Source organism: Nycticebus coucang, chromosome 12, assembly GCF_027406575.1.
Source record: "Nycticebus coucang isolate mNycCou1 chromosome 12, mNycCou1.pri, whole genome shotgun sequence".
Lineage (NCBI taxonomy): Eukaryota > Metazoa > Chordata > Mammalia > Primates > Lorisidae > Nycticebus > Nycticebus coucang.
The window spans coordinates 58078002-58098576 of NC_069791.1; the positions used below are offsets into that span (position 1 = coordinate 58078002).

The 20575-nt window shown below is 42.4% G+C and overlaps 1 protein-coding gene across 1 annotated transcript in view; it reads right to left on the reverse strand.

The window, feature by feature from the left end:
- Positions 1-18449, reverse strand: part of KDM5A (lysine demethylase 5A) — a 104060-nt gene extending 85611 nt beyond the window's left edge. The window contains exons 1-3 of the mRNA XM_053554464.1: positions 17330-18449; positions 11832-11909; positions 8836-8958 (exon numbers count right to left, since the gene is read on the reverse strand). Of these exons, the coding sequence (XP_053410439.1) occupies positions 8836-8958; positions 11832-11909; positions 17330-17494 (366 nt within the window). The 5' untranslated portion in view covers positions 17495-18449. The remainder of the gene's footprint in view (positions 1-8835; positions 8959-11831; positions 11910-17329) is intronic.
- Between the last annotated feature and the right edge of the window lie 2126 nt (positions 18450-20575).

The following is a 20575-nucleotide window of genomic DNA, read 5'->3' on the forward strand; positions in this document are numbered from 1 at the left end:
GAAGACTAGAATTTTACCCTCAGGAGAATGTGAACAAAAAAGATTCTGAATTAAAAAAGAAATACGTGGCTCGGCGCCTGTACCTCAGCAGCTAGGGCGCCAGCCACATACACTGGAGCTGGCAGGTGCGAACCCAGCCCAGGCCTGCCAAACAACAACTACAACAAAAAAACGGCCAGGCATTGTGGTGGGCGCCTGTAGTCCCAGCTACTTGGGAGGATGAGGCAGGAGAATCGTTTGGGCCCAGGAGTTTGAGGTTGCTGTGAGCTGTGACCCCACAGCACTCTACCGAGGAGTGACATAGTGAGACTCTGCCTCCAAAAAAAAAAAAAAGAAAGAAAGAAAGAAATACATGGCTGGGCATAAGTGGCTCACACCTATAATCCTAGCACTCTGAGAGGATGAGGCAGCTGGACTGCATGAGATTAGAAGTTCCAGACCAGCACCTGGCTCACAGCAATCTCAAAGAGGAGTTCCAGACCAACCTGAGCAAGAGCACCTTGCTCACAACAACCTCAAACTCCTTTATTCAGAAGTATGAGGCTGCTGTGAGCTAGGCTGACACCATGGCACTCAGCAAGACTCTGTCTCAAAAAGAGTCCACTTTACATCTTTTGTATAAACCTGGATAGAGGTAAACACATTCTTCTTAGTAAAGTATCACAAGAATGGAAAACAAGTATCGAATGTGCTCAATTTTATTATGAAGCCAGTAGACAATCTAACACACCCCCACATAGGAGAAAAACTCACCTTCTATTCAAGTGGGGGAGGGAAAATGAGGGAGAAGAGATGAGGGAGATCGGTGTGCTCCCACTTAAAGGGTATAAGATAGGGATATACAGCACATCTCTTAGGTGTGGGACACAACTACAATAGGGACTCTACCTAACAAATTCAAAAATTGTGACCTGGTTGTTTGTACCCTCACAATAACCTGAAATTAAAAAAAAAAAAAAAAAAAGTCCAAAAAAAGAAAAACAAAATGTAGACAAAATTATCAAAGAATTCAGGAAAAGCAAGAACTTAAAGATGTGAGTTATCAAATAAAGATTAGTGATAACCATAAAAATGAATTAAGCTGGGAATGGTGGCTCATACCTATAATCCTAGCACACTGGGAGGCAAAGGAGAGGAGACAGCTTGAGTTTAGGAGTTCAAGACCAGTCTGAGCAAAAGAGAGACTCCGTCTCCACTAAAATAGAAAAACTAGCTGGACCTGGTGACGCATGCCTGTAAGTCCCAGCTACTCAGAGAGGCTGAGGCAAGAGGATCACTTAAGCGAAGGAGTTTGAGATTGCTGTGAGCTATGACATCATGACACTCTAGCCTAGGGGAGCAGAGTGAGACTCTATAAATAAACAAACTAATAAATAAAAAAATAAAATAAACATATACTAATGCATATCACTAAAAAATTTCAAAGCACTGGAAATAAAGATGAGATCCTAACACTTCAACAAGAAAGAAGTCCAAAGGAGGGCGGCGCCTGTGGCTCAGTCAGTAAAGCACCGGCCCCACATACCGAGGGTGGCGGGTTCAAACCCAGCCCCAGCCGAACTGCAACAAAAAAATAGCCGGCAGGTGGCGCCAGTGGCTCAACAGAGTAAGGCACGAGTCCCATATACCAGAGGTGGCGGGTTCAAAACCAGCTCTGGCCAAAACCTGCAAAAAAAAAAAACATATATAGCCGGTGTTGTGGCAGGCGCCTGTAGTCTCAGCTACTCGGGAAGCCGAGGCAAGAGAGTCGCCTAAGCCCAGGAGTTGGAGGTTGCTGTGAGCTGTGTGAGGCCGCAGCACTCTACGGAGGGCCATAAAGTGAGACTCCGTCTCTACAAAAAAAAAAAAAGAAAAGAAAAAAGTCCAAAGGAACAAGAATTACAGCATCATTCTTCTCACCAGCAACACAATGGAATAAAGCTTTCAAAACACTGAAGTAAAATGATTTACAATTTAGACTTCCAAACCTCATCAAACTACAAATAAAGTATAATGATAAAACATTTTTAGACAAGTATGGTCCTAGAAAATATTTACATCCCAATTACTGTCTGAAGAGAGGCAAAGAGAATTCCCAAAATCACAGTGGTAAAAGGAAGTTCCAGACTGACAGCTGACCTTAAAAAACAACCAGTCAGCACTGGAGCAGGAAAGAAGACTCCAAGAGGAATGGATCCAAGAATCAAATAAAACTGACAGATTATCTGATGGATAAAAGTATACTTCTGCTGGAAATTTTTAAGATAAGTTTTTGATGATTACAAAGAAAATTTACAAAATAAAAAACGGGAGAAAGATTATTAACTAAAAAGAAAAGAAAAATTAATATAAGAAAACATTATCATAGCACACTATAAGGTTATGGTCAACAGTAATAATTTTTTTTTTTTTTTTTTGAGACAGAGCCTCACTATGTTGCCCTCAGTAGAGTGCTATGGAGTCATAGCTCACAGCAATATCAAACTCCGATTTTCTTGCCTCAGCCTCCCAAGTAGCTGGGACTACAGGTGCCTGCCACAGCACCAGGCTATTTTTTTGTTGTAGTCGTCATTGTTGTTTTTAGCAGGCTCGAGCCACGTTCAAACCCACCAGCCCCGGTGTATATGGCCAGCACCCTAACCACTATGCAACAGGCACTGAGCCATAAATTTTTTTTTAAGTCTCACTTTTTTGCCCTTGGTAGAGTCCTGTGGCATCAGAGCTCACAGCAACCTCAAACTTTGGGGCTAAAGCAATCCTCTTGCCTTAGACTTCTGAGTTGCTTGGACTACAGGCCTGCACCACAAAACCCAGCTGATTTTTCTATTTTTTTTTTTTTAGTAGAGACATGGTCTCACTCTTGCTTAGGCTGGTCTCCATCATCCCAGAACTCAAGTGATCCACCTACCTCAGCCTCCCAGAGTGCTAAGACTGCAGGCATGAGCCATTGTGCCCAGTGAATAATAATTTTTTATAAATAAAAAGTTAATACAGCACAGAAGAAAAAGATATCCCAGAAGAAACTGAGGAAACAAAAACTATGGCATGGGAATGGACGTAACAAAATAAATGCAAGTAACAGTAAATAAAAAAGTTAATACATATAGCTGGGCGTTATGGTGGGTACCTATAGTCCCAGCTACTTGGGAGGCTGAGGCAAGAGAATCACTTAAGCCCAAGAGTTTCAGGTTGCTGTGAACTGTGACACCACAGCATTCTACCCAGGGCAACAGCTTGAGACTCCATCTCCAAAAAAAAAAAAAAAAAAGTTAATACAGCTAAGCATGGTGGAGTTTGAATCTAGCCTGGGCAACATACGAGAAGCATGACCCTGTCTTTTTTTTCTTTTAAGACAGAGTCTCAAGCTGTCACCGTGGGTAGAGTGCCGTGGTGTCATAGCCCACAGCAATCTCCCACTCAGGCTCAAGTGATCCTCTTCCCTCAGTTTTTCTATTTTTAGTAGAGACAGGGTCTCGCTTTTGCTCAGGCTGGTCTCCAACTTGTGAGCTCAAGCAATCTACCCACCTCAGCCTCCCAGAGTACTAGGATTACAGGTGTGAGCTACCACATCCAGCTTCTTTTTTTTTTTTTTTTTGACATAGAGTTGTACTTTGTCGCTCCCCAGTGGAGTGCAGTAGCTCACAGCAACATCAGACTTTCGGGCTCAAGCGATTCTCTTGCCTCAGCCACCCGAGTAGCTGGGACTACACAGACACTGGCTACAACACCCAGCTATTTTTAGAAATGGGGGTCTCGCTCTAGCTCAGAGTGCTGAGATTACAGGTTTGAGCTACCATGCCCAGCTTAGTCTATTTTTTATAATAAAAAGTGTTATAAAGTGTTATATAACCAAGACTATAAGGTGAGGTTGTAGTCAGTTACGATGATGGCACTGTACTCTAGTCCAGATGACAGAGGAACACTGTCTCAAAAAAAAAAAAAAATGTGGCTCAGCGCCCATAGCTCAGTGGTTAGGGCACCAGCCACATACACCAGGGCTGGCGGGTTCGAACCAGGCCCGGACCTGCTAAAAACAATGACAACGACAACAAAAAAATAGCCAGGCATGGGCGCCACCTGTGGTTCAGTGGGTAGGGCCCTGGCCCCATATACCGAGGTTGGTGGGTTCAAACCCCGGTCCTGGCCAAACTGCAACAAAAAAATAGCTGGGCGTTGTGGTAGGCGCCTGTAGTCCCAGCTACAAGGAAGGCTGAGGCAAGAGAATCACTTAAGCCCAGGAGTTGGAGGTTGCTGTGAGCTGTGATGCTGAGCACTCTACCCAGGCGACAAAGTGAGATTGTCTCAAAAAAAAAAAAAAAAAAAAAAAAAAAGAAATAGCCTGGCATTGTGGTGACTGCCTGTAGTCCCAGCTACTTGGGAGGCTGAGGCAAGAGAATCACTTAAGCCCAAGAGTTTGAGGTTGGTGTGAGCTGTGATGCCACAGCACTCTACCAAGGGCAACATATGAGACTCGGTCTCAAAAAGAAAAAAAAATGGTATCCTAGCACTGTCTCAAAAACCAAACAAACACCATGCCAGGCATGGTGGCTCACACTTGTAATCCCAGCACTTTGGGAAACTGAGATCAGGAGTTGCAGACCAGCCCTAGCAACATAGATCCTGTCTCTACAAAAAATTAAAAAATCAGCCACATGTGGTGGCTAAGCCTATAGTCCTAACTACTCAGGAGGCTGAGCCAGGATGACTGTTTGAGCCCAAGGAGTCTCTAGAGGTTACAGGGAGCTACTACCACAGCACTGCACTCTTAATTCAGGCGACAAAACAAGACCATGTCTCCAAAAAAATTAATTAATTAATAACAATTAGGGAGAAAGGCAAGTGATTTAATCAAAAAAGAAAACCTCCACACTGACAATGACTAAACAGATTGAAAATCTACTTTCCGCATGGCGCATATAGCTCAGTGAGTAGGGCGCTGGCCCCATATACTGAGGGTGGCGGGTTCGAACCCGGTCTGGCCAAACTGCAACAACAACAAAAAAAATAGCCAGGCATTGTGGCGGGCACCTGTAGTCCCAGCTACTCAGGAGACTGAGGTAAGATAATCGCCTAAGCCCAGTATTTGGAAGTTGCTGTGAGCTGTGATGCCAACCACACTCTTCTGAGGGCGATAAAATGAAACTCTGTCTCTTAAAAAAAAAAAAAAGAAAGAAAGAAAGAAAAGAACATGTACTTCTCATTATAAATTTGGGTAATTGTCATTACCTACTATTTCAAGGACAGCAACAGAGTGATTGGGGATGTCATCTTCAGCCTCAGGAGGCTGAGCTATCAAGAGAAGCTGGTCTTTCAGGATCAACTTCTAATGCGCCTGAGTCCTATGCATTTAGATGGTACCACTGTCTCTGGAGTCAAAAATGGGGTCTTAGCACCTGGAGGTGGGGAATAGGATTTACTTCTTAGCATTTGAGGTCAAAGTTTAGCCTCTGGAGATGACTGAGCTTATTTCTGGCAAGAGTGTTGGGACTCAACCCCTGGCAGGGGCAATTGGGACTTCATGCAAGTGGGAGTGCAAAATGAATCTGCAGATGAGACCCCAAGCTCTCCAGACAAAATGGACTTTCTGTGGTTGATGGAGATGCCCGAATTAAAATAAAGGGAGCCAAGCAGGCATGCAGGGGGATATAGTACACCCCTGACATAAGTACCTCCATCTCAGAAAAACACTCTATCTCACATTTCAAAAGGCATCATCCCAACAGGGATGAGACAGTCAGAGACTACACCAACCAGATAGGGGCATAACCCTTTACTATTAGCCCTCACCAAAATTTTCAAGGGCCATAAAAAGGGCAGAACTTCACTAACTAGATAGAGCTGTCTCCACAGACATCATTTTCCTGTTGCTTGTGATCAGCACCTAGCGACTGCCAATGAAAGCCCTGCCCAAATAAAGGACTCTGCAGTGACAACCCATCTGGGCATTCCTATCTATGGCTCATTCCTTGGACTGGTTTCTTAACCCCTTTCCTCTTAATGTTAAATTTACTTTGTGGAAATTTTAATTAAATAACCTATGTTGATTAAACATAATACTATGTATGCTTTGCAAAAAAAATACTTTTTAAAGCAATGGGCATCAGAGTGTTTCAAAATCATATCTATAATAAATTCAAAAAATGCTCATAAGCTATCCGTCAAAAATAATATTTTTTATAAAAAAGAGAAAGGCCATACCTAACTACTTAAAACATTAGAATGTTCAGTATTTTCTACAGTTTTCAGCCTGAGCCTCTCACTACAAAGTAAAATGTCCTGAAATAGATGGCAGAATAAATTATCTTTGGGGAAAAGAGCCAACTACGAGAGAGAGAAAGGAGCTCACTAACAGGCTAAAAAAAGTTATGTATCTTGATTTGGGTGGTGGTTATGCAGGTTTTATACATACATAGAGATTTACTTAACTTTATGTTTAGAATGTGTGCACTGTACACTAAGTTACACCTCAATGTAAAGGAAGAAAAAGTTAATGTGGTAAGAAGCAGGAATCTCACCAGAACACTTAGGAGATGGGCACAGTGGCTCACGCCTATAATCTTAGCACTTCAGGATACAAGGCAGGCAGACTGCCTGAGCTCAGGAGACTGACACCAACCTGAGCAAGAGACCCCGTCTGGGGGGTTTGGGCACTTGTAATCCCAGCTACTCAGGAAGCTGGGGCAAACTCTTAACCCCAAGAGTTTGAGGTTAATGTGAGCTCTACCCAGATTGACCAAGTAAGACTCTGTCTCAAAAAAAGAAAAGAAGTAGGAAACAAAATTATAAAATATAGACAAAATAACTACAAATCAAATCAAAGTTTGCCTGCCTTTTAATTTTAAATCTCAGTTTTATAAGCATTCTCTCATGTTAAGGAAAGAGATGTCCATGGGCACTTGAAAAAACACACAAAAGGCTCCAATAAATCCTCAGTCTTAACCTCTAGTTACAACATATTTTCAGTAAGTTCTTTAGGTATTTAAACAAAGTATACTTTGTTAGCAATATGACCCTTTTAATAAAAAAGAATTGGGTTTCCCAAGATGGAGGTAAACACGCTAAATGACAAGTATTACAAGAATTGCAAACAACTAAGTATTTAGGTTAGGTTACGTAAAAGCCCCTTTCTCATTCTGAAATTCATGACTGTAGAAAATCAGGAATGCAATTTAACTTACCATCAAATTCAACCTAGAATTTACCTTTAAATTAAAATCACTAGAAAATAAGAAAACAAACAAATAAAAACAATAAAATCACTTATGTGAAAAGTTTCAATTTAACAGATTAACTACTTATATAAAATACTTAAACAAATCCCATAGTTTTTATAAAAATAAAAGAGACAAAAATGTGGAATAAGCTTTTCCTGAAGATTAGAACAATACTGTTATTAATGATAAGATAAATTTTTATCCTAATGATTCCCTATAAAGACACAAACCTCCTCAAATTTAGTATAATTTGTTCTTTGCTATTAGGGGTTTAATAAAACTATATTAGACAATTCTTGGCACCGCACGTACTAACATATTACCTGACCGATTAAAAAAAATAATAAAGCTGGCTGGATGCAGTGGCTCACACCTATTAATCCTAGCACTTGGGGAGGTCAAGGCAGCCGGATTGCCTGAGCTCAAGAGTTTAAGACCAGCCTGAGTAAGAACAAGATTCTATAAAAAATAGAAAAATCAGTCAGGTGTGGAGGCACATGTTTTGTCCATAATACTCATGAAGATTGAAACAGGAGGACTGCTTAAGCCCAGGTCTCTGTCGTTCCAGTGAGCTATGATGCCACTGCACTCCAACCAGGTGACAGAGCAAGACTGTATGAAAGAGAAAAAAAAATAATAAGGAGAAAAAAACGGCCAGGCGCAGTGGCTTACAGTTGTAATCCTAGCACTCTGGGAGGCCGAGGAGGAAGGACTGCTTGAATTCAGGAATTCAAGTTTGCCCTAAGCAAGAAGATGACTCTGTCTCTAATAAAAGTAGAGAGAAGAGGGCAGCGCCTGTGGCTCAAGGAGTAGGGCGCCGGTCCCATATGCCAGAGGTGGCAGGTTCAAACCCAGCCCTGGCCAAAAAAAAAAAAAAAGTAGAGAGAAGAAAAAAAATCATTAAAAAAAAATTTTTTTTGAGACAAGAGTATCATTCTGTGGTCCTGAGTAGAGTGCCATGATGTCATCATAGTTCACAATAATCTCAAATTCTCAGAGTCCTCAATGATCCTCTTGCCTCAGCCTCCCAAGTAGCTGGGACGATAGGTACATGCCACACCTGGCTAACATAAAAAATAATTTAAATGGCTCAGCACCCATAGATCATTCGTTAGGGCACTGGCCACATGCAGCAGGGCTGAAAGGTTCCAACCCAGCCCGGGCCTCCTAAACAACAAAGACAACAACAAAAAATAGCCGGACGTTGTGGCGGGCATTTGTAGTCCCAGCTACTTGGGAGGATGAGGCAAGACAATCACTTAAGCCCAAGAGAGTTTGAGGTTGCTGTGAGCTGTGACACCACAGCACTCTACCAAGGGTGACATAGTGAAACTCTCAAAAAAAAAAAAAAAATTGTAAAATAGCTTTTAAAGATAACTCTTGAGGGCAGTGCTTATGGCTCAAAGGAGTAGGGCGCCGGCCCCATATACCAGAGGTGGCAGGTTCAAACTCAGCCTCAGCCAAAAACTGCAAAAAAAAAGATAACTCTTGAGATCTGTCATTTCCACATATTCATGCATACATTTCACTGTCAAACAAATCTTCATCACAACCTAAGTTTCCCACCAAGTTTATGTGAAATTCTTTATTTTATAAATTTACAACCCTCTGCCCCAACTTCTAAACCAAATACAAGACTCACCTTGCTCAAAGCATATAGATCCAGGATTTTTCTCTCCACAACAGGGATCTTCAAGGCAGATCCTTGAAGTTCCCAAAATTTTGCTAGTTGATCCAAGAAATCCAGTCTAACTCTGGTCATTGCCTAAGATTATTAAAATACAGAAATCAGTTATAGGAACTAGTTATGACTGAAATGAATGAGTCTTAAACAATAAAGGTATTCATTTCTCTATAAAATTTTTTTTTTTTTTTTTGGCCGGGGCTAGGTTTGAACCCACCACCTCCGGCATATGGGACCGGCGCCCTACTCCTTGAGCCACAGGTGCCTCTCACTCTCTATAAAATTTCAAAGACTTTTAATTATTGCTTAGTCCAACTCCACAAAATTAGCCAATAATGAAGAAGCAAAATACTTCTAATAAGCTTTATTTATTAATGCAAAAAGGTTATTTATGTGAAAAGTCCTCATATTAGCAGCCAAGAAGCCAGCCAGGGTGGCTCACAGATATAATCCCAGCTACTCAGAAGGATGAGGTGGAAGGATCACTTGAGGACAGGAGTTTGAGACCAGCCTGGAGAATACAAGACTCAAGTCTCTAAAAACATAAAAAAACTTAGCCAGACACAGTAGCATGAGTCTATGGACCTAATTGTTCAGAAGGCTAAGGTAGGAAGATAGCTAAAGACTAGGAGCTCAAGGCTGCAGTGAGCTATGATCTTGCCACTACACTCCAGCCTGGGTTAACTTCACCTCTCAGCTCGGCACCTGTGGCTCAAGTGGCTAAGGCACCAGCCACATACACCTGAGCTGGCGGGTTCAAATCCAGCCTAGGCCCGCCAAACAACAATGACAGCTGCAACCAAAAAATAGCCAGGCATTACAGCAGGAGCCTGTAGTCCCAGCTACTTGGGAGGCGGAGGCAAGAGAATCACTTGAGCCCAGGAGCTGGAGGTTGCTGTGAGCTGTGATGCCACAGCACTCTACTCAGGGCGACAACCTGAGGCTCTGTCTCAAAAAAAAAAAAAGACTTCACCTCTCATTAAAAAAAAAAAAAATTAGCAATCAAGACAATTTAAAGAATAAACTGCTTTAATTTATGCTTGGGCGGCGCCTGTGGCTCAGTGGGTTGGGCACGGGCCCCATATACCAAGGGTGGTGGGTTTGAATCCGGCCCCGGCCGAACTACAACAACAAAAAAAATAGCCAGGCATTGTGGCGGGCACCTATAGTCCCAGCTACTCAGGAGGCTGAGGCAAGAGAATCGCGTAAGGAGTTGGGGAGGTTGCTGTGAGCTGTGTGACACCATGAGCGATAAAGTGAGACTCTGTCTCTACAAAAAAAAAAAAAAAACTTTATGCTAACCAGAAAATTAAATGATTCAGATTATGCTTAGTCTCTAAACATTCTGTCATTTCAGCAATAAGTAACATGGACACTTTAGGTGCATCAACTCTCTACCTCAATAACACTAACATGTTTCCTCACGTATTTGATTACAAGAAACTAGAGGAGGCTGGACATGGTGGCTCATGCTTATTATCCTAGTATTCTGGGAGGCAGAGGCAGCACGGCTTGAGCTCAGAATTCAAAACCACCTGGGCAAGAGTCAGACCACCATTTCTATTTAAAAAGTAGAAAAAATTATCTGGGCCTAGTGGTGCGCCTGTAGTCCCACCTACTCGGGAGGCTGAGGTAGAAGGATCACTTTGAGCCTAAGAGTCTGAGGTTGTAGTGAGCTATGATGATGTCACTGTACTCCAGCCAGGGTGACAAGAGCAAGACTCTGTCTCAGAAAGAAAGAAAAAAAAGATTTTCCTTCTGTACTCTAAAATGCATAAATCGATTCTATGCCACACTGAAGGACTCTGAAAATCTTGCTAGCAGACAGAAAAAAACATATATATATATATATATATATATATATATATATATATATATATTTTTTTTTTTTGGTAGAGACAGAGTCTCACTTTATCGCCCTCAGTAGAGTGCCATGGCATCACACAGCTCACAGCAACCTCCAACTCCTGGGCTGAAGAGATTCTCTTGCCTCAGCCTCCCAAGTAGCTGGGACTACAGGCGCCCGCCACAACGCCCAGCTATTTTTTGGTTTGCAGTTCAGCCGGGGCCGGGTTTGAACATGCCACCCTCGGTATATGGGGCTGGCGCCTTCCCGACTGAGCCACAGGAGCCACCCGGAAAAAAACATATTTAAACAGACTTCAAATTCAGAAAATTAAAGAGAAATTACTAACACGTAAAGGGAGAGATTAATAAATCAGATTAACAGTCCCAGAAAAGTTATGTTAAAACCAACTCGGAAAGGCTCGGCGCCTGTGGCTCAAGTGGCTAAGGCGCCAACCACATACACCTGAGCAGGCGGGTTAAAATCCAGCCCGGGCCTGCCAAACAACAGTGACGGCTGCAACCAAAAAACAGCTGGGCGTTGTGGCAGGCACCTGTGGTCCCAGCTACTTGGGAGGAGGAGGCAGGAGAATCCCTTGAACCCAGGAGTTGGAGGTTGCTGTGATCTGTGATGTCACAGCACTCTATCCAAGGTGATAGCTTGAGGCTCTGTCTCAAAAAAAAAAAAACCCAAAGGAAAAACCTTTGAAAATCAGGTTAATTTTTAACAGAATTCTTTTTCCCTCCCTATTATATTCAGACATCAATAATGAATTTAAAAACATTTTTAAAAATTAATGAATTTTCCAAGAACCATGAGAGACAGAAATCTGAAATCAACAAAAAAATGTTAATAGAGTAACACTGATGAAAATGGAATTTAAGAATTCTAGGTGTCTGAAGCTAAGCATTGGACATTTCCACTATGAAAACACGCCTAGAAATAATTTCCCATAATTTCAGTTCAGCAAAAAAAAAAAAAAAAAATCATAATAACTACCTTAAACCATTTTCAAAAATCAGACACCTTCCCAACATCAAACAACTATTCCATTCAGTACCAATTAATGCAAACTTTAGTCCCTGGTATAATGGTTCATGCCACTCACCTCAAGTTCATTCAGGCGTTGGACTCTAGGAGTGAAACGAAAACTTTTCACTTCACAAGCAAATGGAGGTTGCCAATCCTAAGTAGAAAGTTGTTTTGTTTGTTTTTTTTTTTTTAAGAAAAAAAGAAAGAAAACAGTGATACATAAGTATTCCCTTCACAAGGGGTGAAAACATAATAAGTCTTCTTTATTAAAGAAATAGAAAGAGTAATGATAAATAATACAGGTTGAGTATCCCTTATGCAAAATGCTTGAGACCAGAAGTGTTTCAGAATTCACACTTTTTCAGATTTTAGAAAATACACAAGCCAGGAGCAGTGGCTCATACTTCTAATCCCAGCATTTTAGGAAGCTGAAGCACAAAGACTGCTGGAGGCCAGGAGTTTGAGATCAGCCTAGGCAACATAGCACGACTTCAGCTCTATAAAAATTTAGAAAAAATTAGCTGGGCGTGGTGGCATGTACCAGCAGTCCCAACTACTCAGGAAACTAAGGCAAGAGAATTGCTTCAATCCAGGAATTCAAGGCTGCAGCTAGCTATGGTCATACCACTGCACTCCAGCCTGGGTGACAGAGGAAGACTTTGTCTCAAAACAAAGAAACATAAAAAATCCCAAAAAGACTATCTGCATATAAATAATGAGATACCTTTAAACAGGAAACTCATTTGTCTCATGTACACCTTATAAACATAACCTAATTACCTTTTATGCAATATTTTTTAATTTTTTTTTTTTTTAGAAACAGAGTCTCACTCTGTTGCCCTCAGCAGAGTGCCGTAGCATCATAGCTCACAGCAACCTCCAGCTCTTAGACTCAGGCGATTCTCTTGCCTCAGCCTCCCAAGTAGCTGGGACTACAGGCACCCACCACAATGTCCGGCTTTTTTTGTTGCAGTTTGGCCAGGGCCAGGTTTGAACCCACCACCCTCGGTATATGGGGCCAGTGCCCTACTCACTGAACCATAAGCGGCGCCCAATATGAAATATTTTTAATAGCTTTGTGCATGAAACAGTTTGTATACAATGAAGCATCAGAAAGCAAAGCTGTTGCTATCCCAGCCACCCATATGGATAATCTACAATTGTTGAGCATCACCAACATTCCTGACTCTGAATTTATATGCTACCAATAACCAATCATTTTCTTATACTTAATCACACATAAGTACTTAACAATTAAAAATACAGTACAAATAATCAACATGTTGAAAATGGCATAAATGTATTTATGATCTATGTACAAAAGACTTAATAAAAATAAATAAAACAATTAAAAATAAAGGGGGGCCATAAAGTTCATGTGCAATTTAAAATAGTGTACACACCAACTTTGGTGCTACCCTGTGTAACAATGAAAAAATAAAATACAATGAAAAAATAAAATTTCTAGGGAATTTGGTTTCAGTTTTAGATTTTTGGAGGAGGGATGTTCAACCTGTGTTAGAGAAGCAATCCTCCTCAAATCAGTGTCACTTTTTATATCCCTCATCATACTTTCCCATGTTACTCACATGGAATGCAATGAGCTCATACACCATGAAAACAGCATCCTAGGCCAGGCACAGTGGTCACCTATAATCCTAGCACTTTTAATTAATTAAGTAAGGCCAACATGGAGGATCTCTTGAGCCCAGGAGTTCAAGACCAGCCTGGGCAACAGGTAGACCCCCATCTCTTAAAAAACACACATACAGGGCAGCACCTGTGGCTCAAGGAGGAGGGCACCAGCCCCACACTAGACTGGGGGTGGCGGGTTCAAGCCTGGCCCCGGCCAAAACTGCAAAAACAAACAACAACAAAAAAATACACGCACAATGGGCAGCGCCTATAGCTCAAAGGAGTAGGGCAACGGCCCCATATACTGGAGGTGGTGGGTTCAAACCCAGCCCCGGCCAAAAACTGCAAAAAAAAAAATAATAATAAATTAGTCAGATGTGGTGATATGCAGTTGTAGTCCCAACTACGGGGAGGAGGGACTGAGGCTGAAGGATCACCTGAGCCCAGAAACTTAATGAGGTTTCAGTAAGCTATGATGATGCTTACTGTACTCTAGCCCCACCCAATGAAGTAAAACCTTGTTGAAAAAGAAGAAAAAGAAGACTCAAAACAACAAAAAGGCTGCCGTGCCTGAGCAAGTATCAGCCATCCCTTAACAAATCATTCAAAAAAAAAAAGTCCACCATTTAAAAAGAAATTTTATTCAAAGTCCAGCTTCCAAACACCTAAATATTAAAACAAAACACGGCTGGGGTGTGGTGGCTCCTCCCTATAATTCTAGCATCCGGGGAGGTAAAGGCAAGAGGATCACTTGAGCTCAGAAGTTTGAGACCAGCCTGAGCAAAAGCAAGACCCTATTTCTAATAAAAATAGAAAAACTAGCTGGAGTCTGAGGCAGGAAGATCCCTTAAACCCAGGAGTTTGAAGTTGCTGTGAGCTAGGTTGATGCCACAGTACTCTAGCCTGGGCAACAGAGTGAGACTCTATCTCAAAAAAAAAAAAAAAAAAAAAAAAAACAAAATAAGGACAATTTCCAGATTTTTGGTATAACTACAAAACGAAGTTGAATATTTCAAGCGGTGTTGAAGAGAACATAATTTGATTTGGCCTAAATAACAGAAAGGCAAATAAAGACTAGAGAAATTCCAAAAAAGGTTATCTTACCTCAAAAACTAAAGAAATTTGCCAATATGAAATTCAGCTTGTAAACAAGATTTCTTTTCTTTTTTTTGTAGAGACAGAGTTTCACTTTATTGCCCTCAGTAGAGTGCCGTGGCGTCACACAGCTCACAGCAACCTCCAACTCCTGGGCTTAAGCGATTCTCCTGCCTCAGCTTCCGTAGTAGCTGGGACTACAGGCGCCCGCCACAATGCCTGGCTATTTTTTTTTTTTGTTGTTGTTGCAGTTTGGCCGGGGATGGGTTTGAACCCGCCACCCTCGGTATATGGGGCCGGCGCCCTGCTCATTGAGCCACAGGCGCCGCCCTCTTTTTTTTTTTTCAAGACAGAGTCTCACTTTGTCGGGCCTCCCCACCCTCCCCCTAGAGTGACATGGCATAGCTCACTCTTGGGCTCAAGTGATTCTCTTGCCTCAGCCTCCCAAGTAGCTAGGACTACAGGCGCCCGCCACAATGCCTGGCTATTTTTTAGAGACAAGGTCTCACTCTGGCTCAGGCTGATCTCAAACCTATGAGCTCAGGCAATCCACCTGCCTCGGCCTCCCAAGTGCTGGGATTTCAAGCATGAGCCACGGTGCCAGCCCAAGATTTCATTTCAATGTTCCATAAAAATCGACTCCATTACAGCATTTTTAATTTAAAAAATAACTTTTTAACCAAAAATATAACCCTGAATAGAATTTCTTTTTTTTTTTTTTTTTTGTAGAGACAGAGTCTCACTGTACTGCCCTCGGTAGAGTGCCGTGGCGTCACATGGCTCACAGCAACCTCCAGCTCTTGGGCTTACATGATTCTCCTGCCTCAGCCTCCCGAGCAGCTGGGACTACAGGCACCCGCCACAACGCCCGGCTATTAACCCTGAATAGAATTTCTAATGAATAAATGCAATAGAAGAGATGAAAATAATGGTTTTGGAAAAATTTCAGTGCTTAAGGTTTTGTCAACATTAGGTAATTTTAATAGAAAAAGAGTTAAGTGGAAGCTTTTGGAGGACAGCAACTAGTTTAAAGCAATTATTTGTTAACCTTTTGCTTGCAACTGATAGTCTTAAATAGTCTTAATTCAGCATAGTTAGGAGTAACATGTCTGTTTTAGAGTCAGAAAAGATGATCTACTTTGTCACTTGCTCAAAATCACATATTTGCTTTTACCTTATCATGACTTGCCTTAGCTGTAAAATGAAGACATTATTTACCTACTAGAGCAGAGGTTCTCAACCTGTGGGTCGCGACCCCTTTGGGGGTCGAACGTCCCTTTCACAGGGGTCGCCTAAATACATCCTGCATCTCAGACATTTACATTACGATTCATAACAGTAGCAAAATTACAGTTATGAAGCAGCAACGAAAATAAGTTTGTGGTTGGGGGTCACCAGAACATGAGGAACTGTATTAAAGGGTCACAGCATTGGGAAGGTTGAGAACCACTGTACTAGAGCTTCAAATATTAAATGAAATAATCTATAGATGCTAGGCTAGCTCGTCCTCCTTGTTCCCATCAAGCTTTTCATTCACTGTAGGAGTCTGAGGTAATGACAGATTCTTGTCGCCAACACCAGTAACAGTACTAAATATTTTATCTTTACTACTGCTAGACAAAACACAAAATTAAAACACCTTTAAGAAGCATTATCAAGACACTGGTGCAAAAACTTGAATTTAGATTAAGAATCATCTGTGAGTACTTGCTAGAAACTGCTAAAAAACAGACTCCAGACTTCCACATCCAAAAATTGATTCTATTCTTAAGGCCTAGGGTTCTGCATTTTAACAAGTATTTTATTCAAAAGCCCTGGTGCAAAAGGTACAGCCAACAGCACTGGGAAAGCACTGGTCTAATGGGTAAAGAACACCTTCTGACCTTGAGCCTATCACTCCACCTCTTGGAGCATTAATTTCCCCCATACAAGATTAGTATCTGCTTTTCTTACCTTAAAAATTGAGATTATAATTAACCTGTAAGCAATGGGTAAAGGAGAACACCTTTTGACCTTGAGCCTATCACTCCACCTCCTGGAGCATTAATTTCCCCCATACAAGATTAGTATCTGCTTTTCTTACCTTAAAAATTGAGATTGTAATTAATCTGTAAGCAAACCTAGTTACTTGCAACAATTTTGATTCTAAAATCTTCCATCCTTAGTTCCCTATATTAAGGGATTTCAACGTTTTCTTCTACCTCTATTACTGACCACTTTTTCCTAAACCTCTAAATTTTAAAAATAACTGCCACTCTTTCTCTTCCCCCAGGAAGACTTTTACTGCTGCAGCAATTAGTCTGGAATTCTTATCTGGTGATACCATCCTAGGCGACAACTAGAGCTCACATTACCTTTTAAGAAACCCTACCCCTGAGAGGAGGCCTGCAAACATCTGATGAACTAAGCATTACCAGGGCTTGCTTGGATGAAGCAGCAGCTGACGAAGAAGCAGCTTTTACACTGAACTCAAATGTGGAGTGGACATGAGGGTGGGGAATGCCGAGTTATAATACTGCGCTTCAAACACTTTGTTCGTCAACGAAAGGCCTAAACTTCAGGCCCTAAAGTTTTTGTTACCCTAGCCCACAATCCACACAAAAGTACGAGTTCCCACGTTCTAGGCGTTAAAGCCCCCCACCCACCGAACACAGTTTCTCGAGTTCTGAGGTGCCTGCAAAAGAACCTAAAAGAAATCAAGTAAAGGCACCCACAAACTTAGGTTTTAGTTGTTGAGAAATAAGGTAAGAGTATATGCGAATAAAGAGACCAAAAAAGCAACTCAAAACCAACTGTATCGACTCCTCCTTCAGCCTTCTCCCCCTTCTCTTCAGACTTTGGTACCTTGGGAGGCCGAATCTTGCAGATGCCAGTTTTCTCCGCCAAAGGCCGGATGCGGCCGATAAAGCTAAGGGGGTCTGTGAACTCCTCCCAGCTGGGCTCGAAGACCGGGCACTCTGGGGGTGGCACGAACTCCGCCGCGTAGCCCCCCGGTCCCACGCCCGCCATGGCAATAGCCAGGGACCCTCCGTGAGGAAAACAGGTGGAGAAAGGCTGGCTGAGGCTCGCCGAGCCCTTTCACGTTCCCTGCCGGGGGCCGAAGCGCATCTTCTCGGACAGGAACTGTTCAACACGGAAACCCCACAACCGCTTCCTCCTCTCGTTTGTTATTGTTTCTCTCAGAGCTTTTCCTCTCACTCCCAGGACTTTTCCGGAAGTTAACGTACTGTCAAATCCCTCCGCTACCACAGGAAACAGAATCCTTCCGCAACGACACGATGCCTAGCTGTCCGGTCCTTCCTTCTTCCTTCCTTTCCCGACAGTCCAGTATCGTTCTTTTTCTCATTGCCCGCCAAACTAGTGCGTCGTCCAGCGACTCCACGCGGTTCACCCTTAAAAGACCACGATCTTCTCTAGGAGCGGTAGAGGAGGAAAGAGGAATTCGGGACGAAGAAAGACGCGGTCTTCCGGCGCGGAGGAATGTGTAATACCTCAGAGGGCAGAGGTTCTGCTTCCGGTGGGGCGCGTCTTGTTTCCTTTTGTGTATAAATGAGCGTGGAGACACGCCGGGCCTAACCTCAGCTACCCTCCCTCGCTACAGGTGCTTCCTGAATTGTTTTCACCTACCTGTCTCCTTACTACCCATTAACCTTTCCAGCGTCTCTCTATGGCTCTCTTTTGGTGCTTTGACTGCTAATTTCTTCGGAATAATCTCACTGAGCCACTTTACACCCGCTTCTTCGCCATGACAAGTCTGGTCGAACCCATCTGCCAAAATCTGCCGGCTGGCTTTAGCCATTTTCCCGCAATTGCTTTTCATCCCACACAGGAAGCAACGATTCCTGACCTTGCTTTTCTAGTAATTGACATGAACCCCAGATCTCGTCTAAAGGAACTCCTTTAATTTTTGTAAAAGCTATGGCAACCCTTCCGGTCAATGTCAGTGTCTCTAGCTTCCTCCAAATTGTGTAAAAAGAACTAAAGAAGAGGGCGTAGTAGCTCACGCCTTTAATCCTAGCACTCTGGGAGGCCGGCGAGCAGATCGCCTGAGCTCACGGGTTCAGGCTGTGACGCCAGGGCATTCTACCCAGGACGACAAAGTGAGACTCTTTTTCTCAAATAAATAATAAATAAAAAATAAAAAAAGAGAATCGCTTGAGCCCAAGAGTTAAGAGTTTGCTGTAAGCTATGACGCTACAGCACTCTACCGAGGGCGACAAAGTGAGACTCTTGTCTCAAAAAAAAAAAACTGAAGAAGAAGCTGTGAAAGAATAGTTCCTAGTATTTAATAGTATTACGGAAGAAAACGACCTTCCTGTGTCCCCGTCTAAGATACAGGTGATCCCCACGCAATCACAGCTACCCTCCCCAGGACCTAAATTGTCAAATTTAGGCTGATGACTCCCAAATCTCTACTTCTAGCCTAGATTTATCTCTGGAATTACAAGCCAATACATGTAGCTACCCTCTGGACAAATCCCCTTAAAGTACCTTGAAAATTGTTTGCCTCTATTCAGTTTTCTTATTTCTATTAATGACTTCATTTATCTATTCAGTCAAGCAAAAATAATTTTATACTCACTTCCCATGTATAATTGTGTGTCAAGTAAGGAGGTTCTACTACCTAAAAATCTTAAATCTACCTATGTCTCTCCATCCTCATTACCTATATCCTGATTTAAATTCTCAACTGAACTGTAGCAGCTCAGTTCTTTTCCCCCTCTCAGATCCCTCTCCATTCCATAGATTGCTTTTTTTTTTTTTTGAGACAGAGTCTCACTTTGTTGCCCTCAGTAGAGTGCCATGGCGTTACACCTCACAGCAACCTCAAACTCTTGGGCTTTAATGATTCTCTTGTCTAAGCTCCCAAGTACCTGGGACTACAGGCACCCATCACAACACCCAGCTATTTTTTTTGTTGCAGTTGTTTAGCTGACCTGGGCCAGGTTTGAACCTGCCACCTTCAGTTTATGTGGCTGGCACCATAACCACTGTGCTACCTGCACTGAGCCAATAGACTACTTTTCTAAAACCCAAAATGTATCTTGTCGCTTTTCATCTCCAAACTCAACAACTCCAAACGTTTTTCTTTGTTGCCTTACTTCCAGCTTCATCTCTTTTGCTTCTCATATAACCCACAGAAGGTGGCTGATGAACCATACTTTTCCTCACCTCTGAGCTTTCACAGATATTCCCCATTTGCAACATTTTTGTACACCTCTGACCCAAATCCATTCCTACAGTTTCATATATCCCCTTCCTGACTAAATTTCTATTCATCCCTTCATCTAATCATATTAAATATCACTTCTTCTCAAAAACCTTAAATTCTCAAAATTGGTATAGTCAGCAACAATTTGTACTTCCTTGTCAAACTTTAAAATTAGTTGCTTAGGCTGGACATGATGGGTCACGCCTGTAATCCGAGCACTTTGGGAGGCCAAGGAGGGCAGATTGCCTGAGCTCACTGGTTCAAGACCAGCCTGAGCTAGAGCAAGGCCCCCATCTCTAAAAATAGCCGGGCATTGGGCAGCACCTGTGGCTCAAAGGAGTAGGGCGCCAGCCCCATATACCAGAGTTGGCGGGTACAAACCTGGCCCCAGCCAAAAACTGCAAAAAAAATTAAATAAATAAAAAATTTTAAAAAAAAATAGCTGGGCATTGAGGCGGGCACCTGTAGTCCCAGCTACTCAGGAGGCTGAGGCAAGAGAATCAGCCCAAGAGTATGAGGTTGCTGTGAGCTATGACACCAGAGAACTCTACTGGGGTAACAAAGTGGGACTAAATAAATAAATAAATAAAACTGCTTGCTTAGGGCGGCACCTCAGTGAGTAGGGTGCCAGCCCCATATACCAAGAGTGGTGGGTTCAAGCTCGGCCCCAGCCAAACTGCAACAAAAAAAATAGCCGAGCATTGGGCAGGCACCTGTAGTCCCAGCTACTCGGGAGGCTGAGGCAAGAGAATCCCCTAAGCCCAAGAACTAGAGGTTGCTGTGAGCTGTGATGCCACAGCCCTCTACCAAGTGAGACTCTTATCTCAAAAAAAAAGCTTGCTTAATTGCCTTTCTTCCTCAGACTGAAAGTCACACAA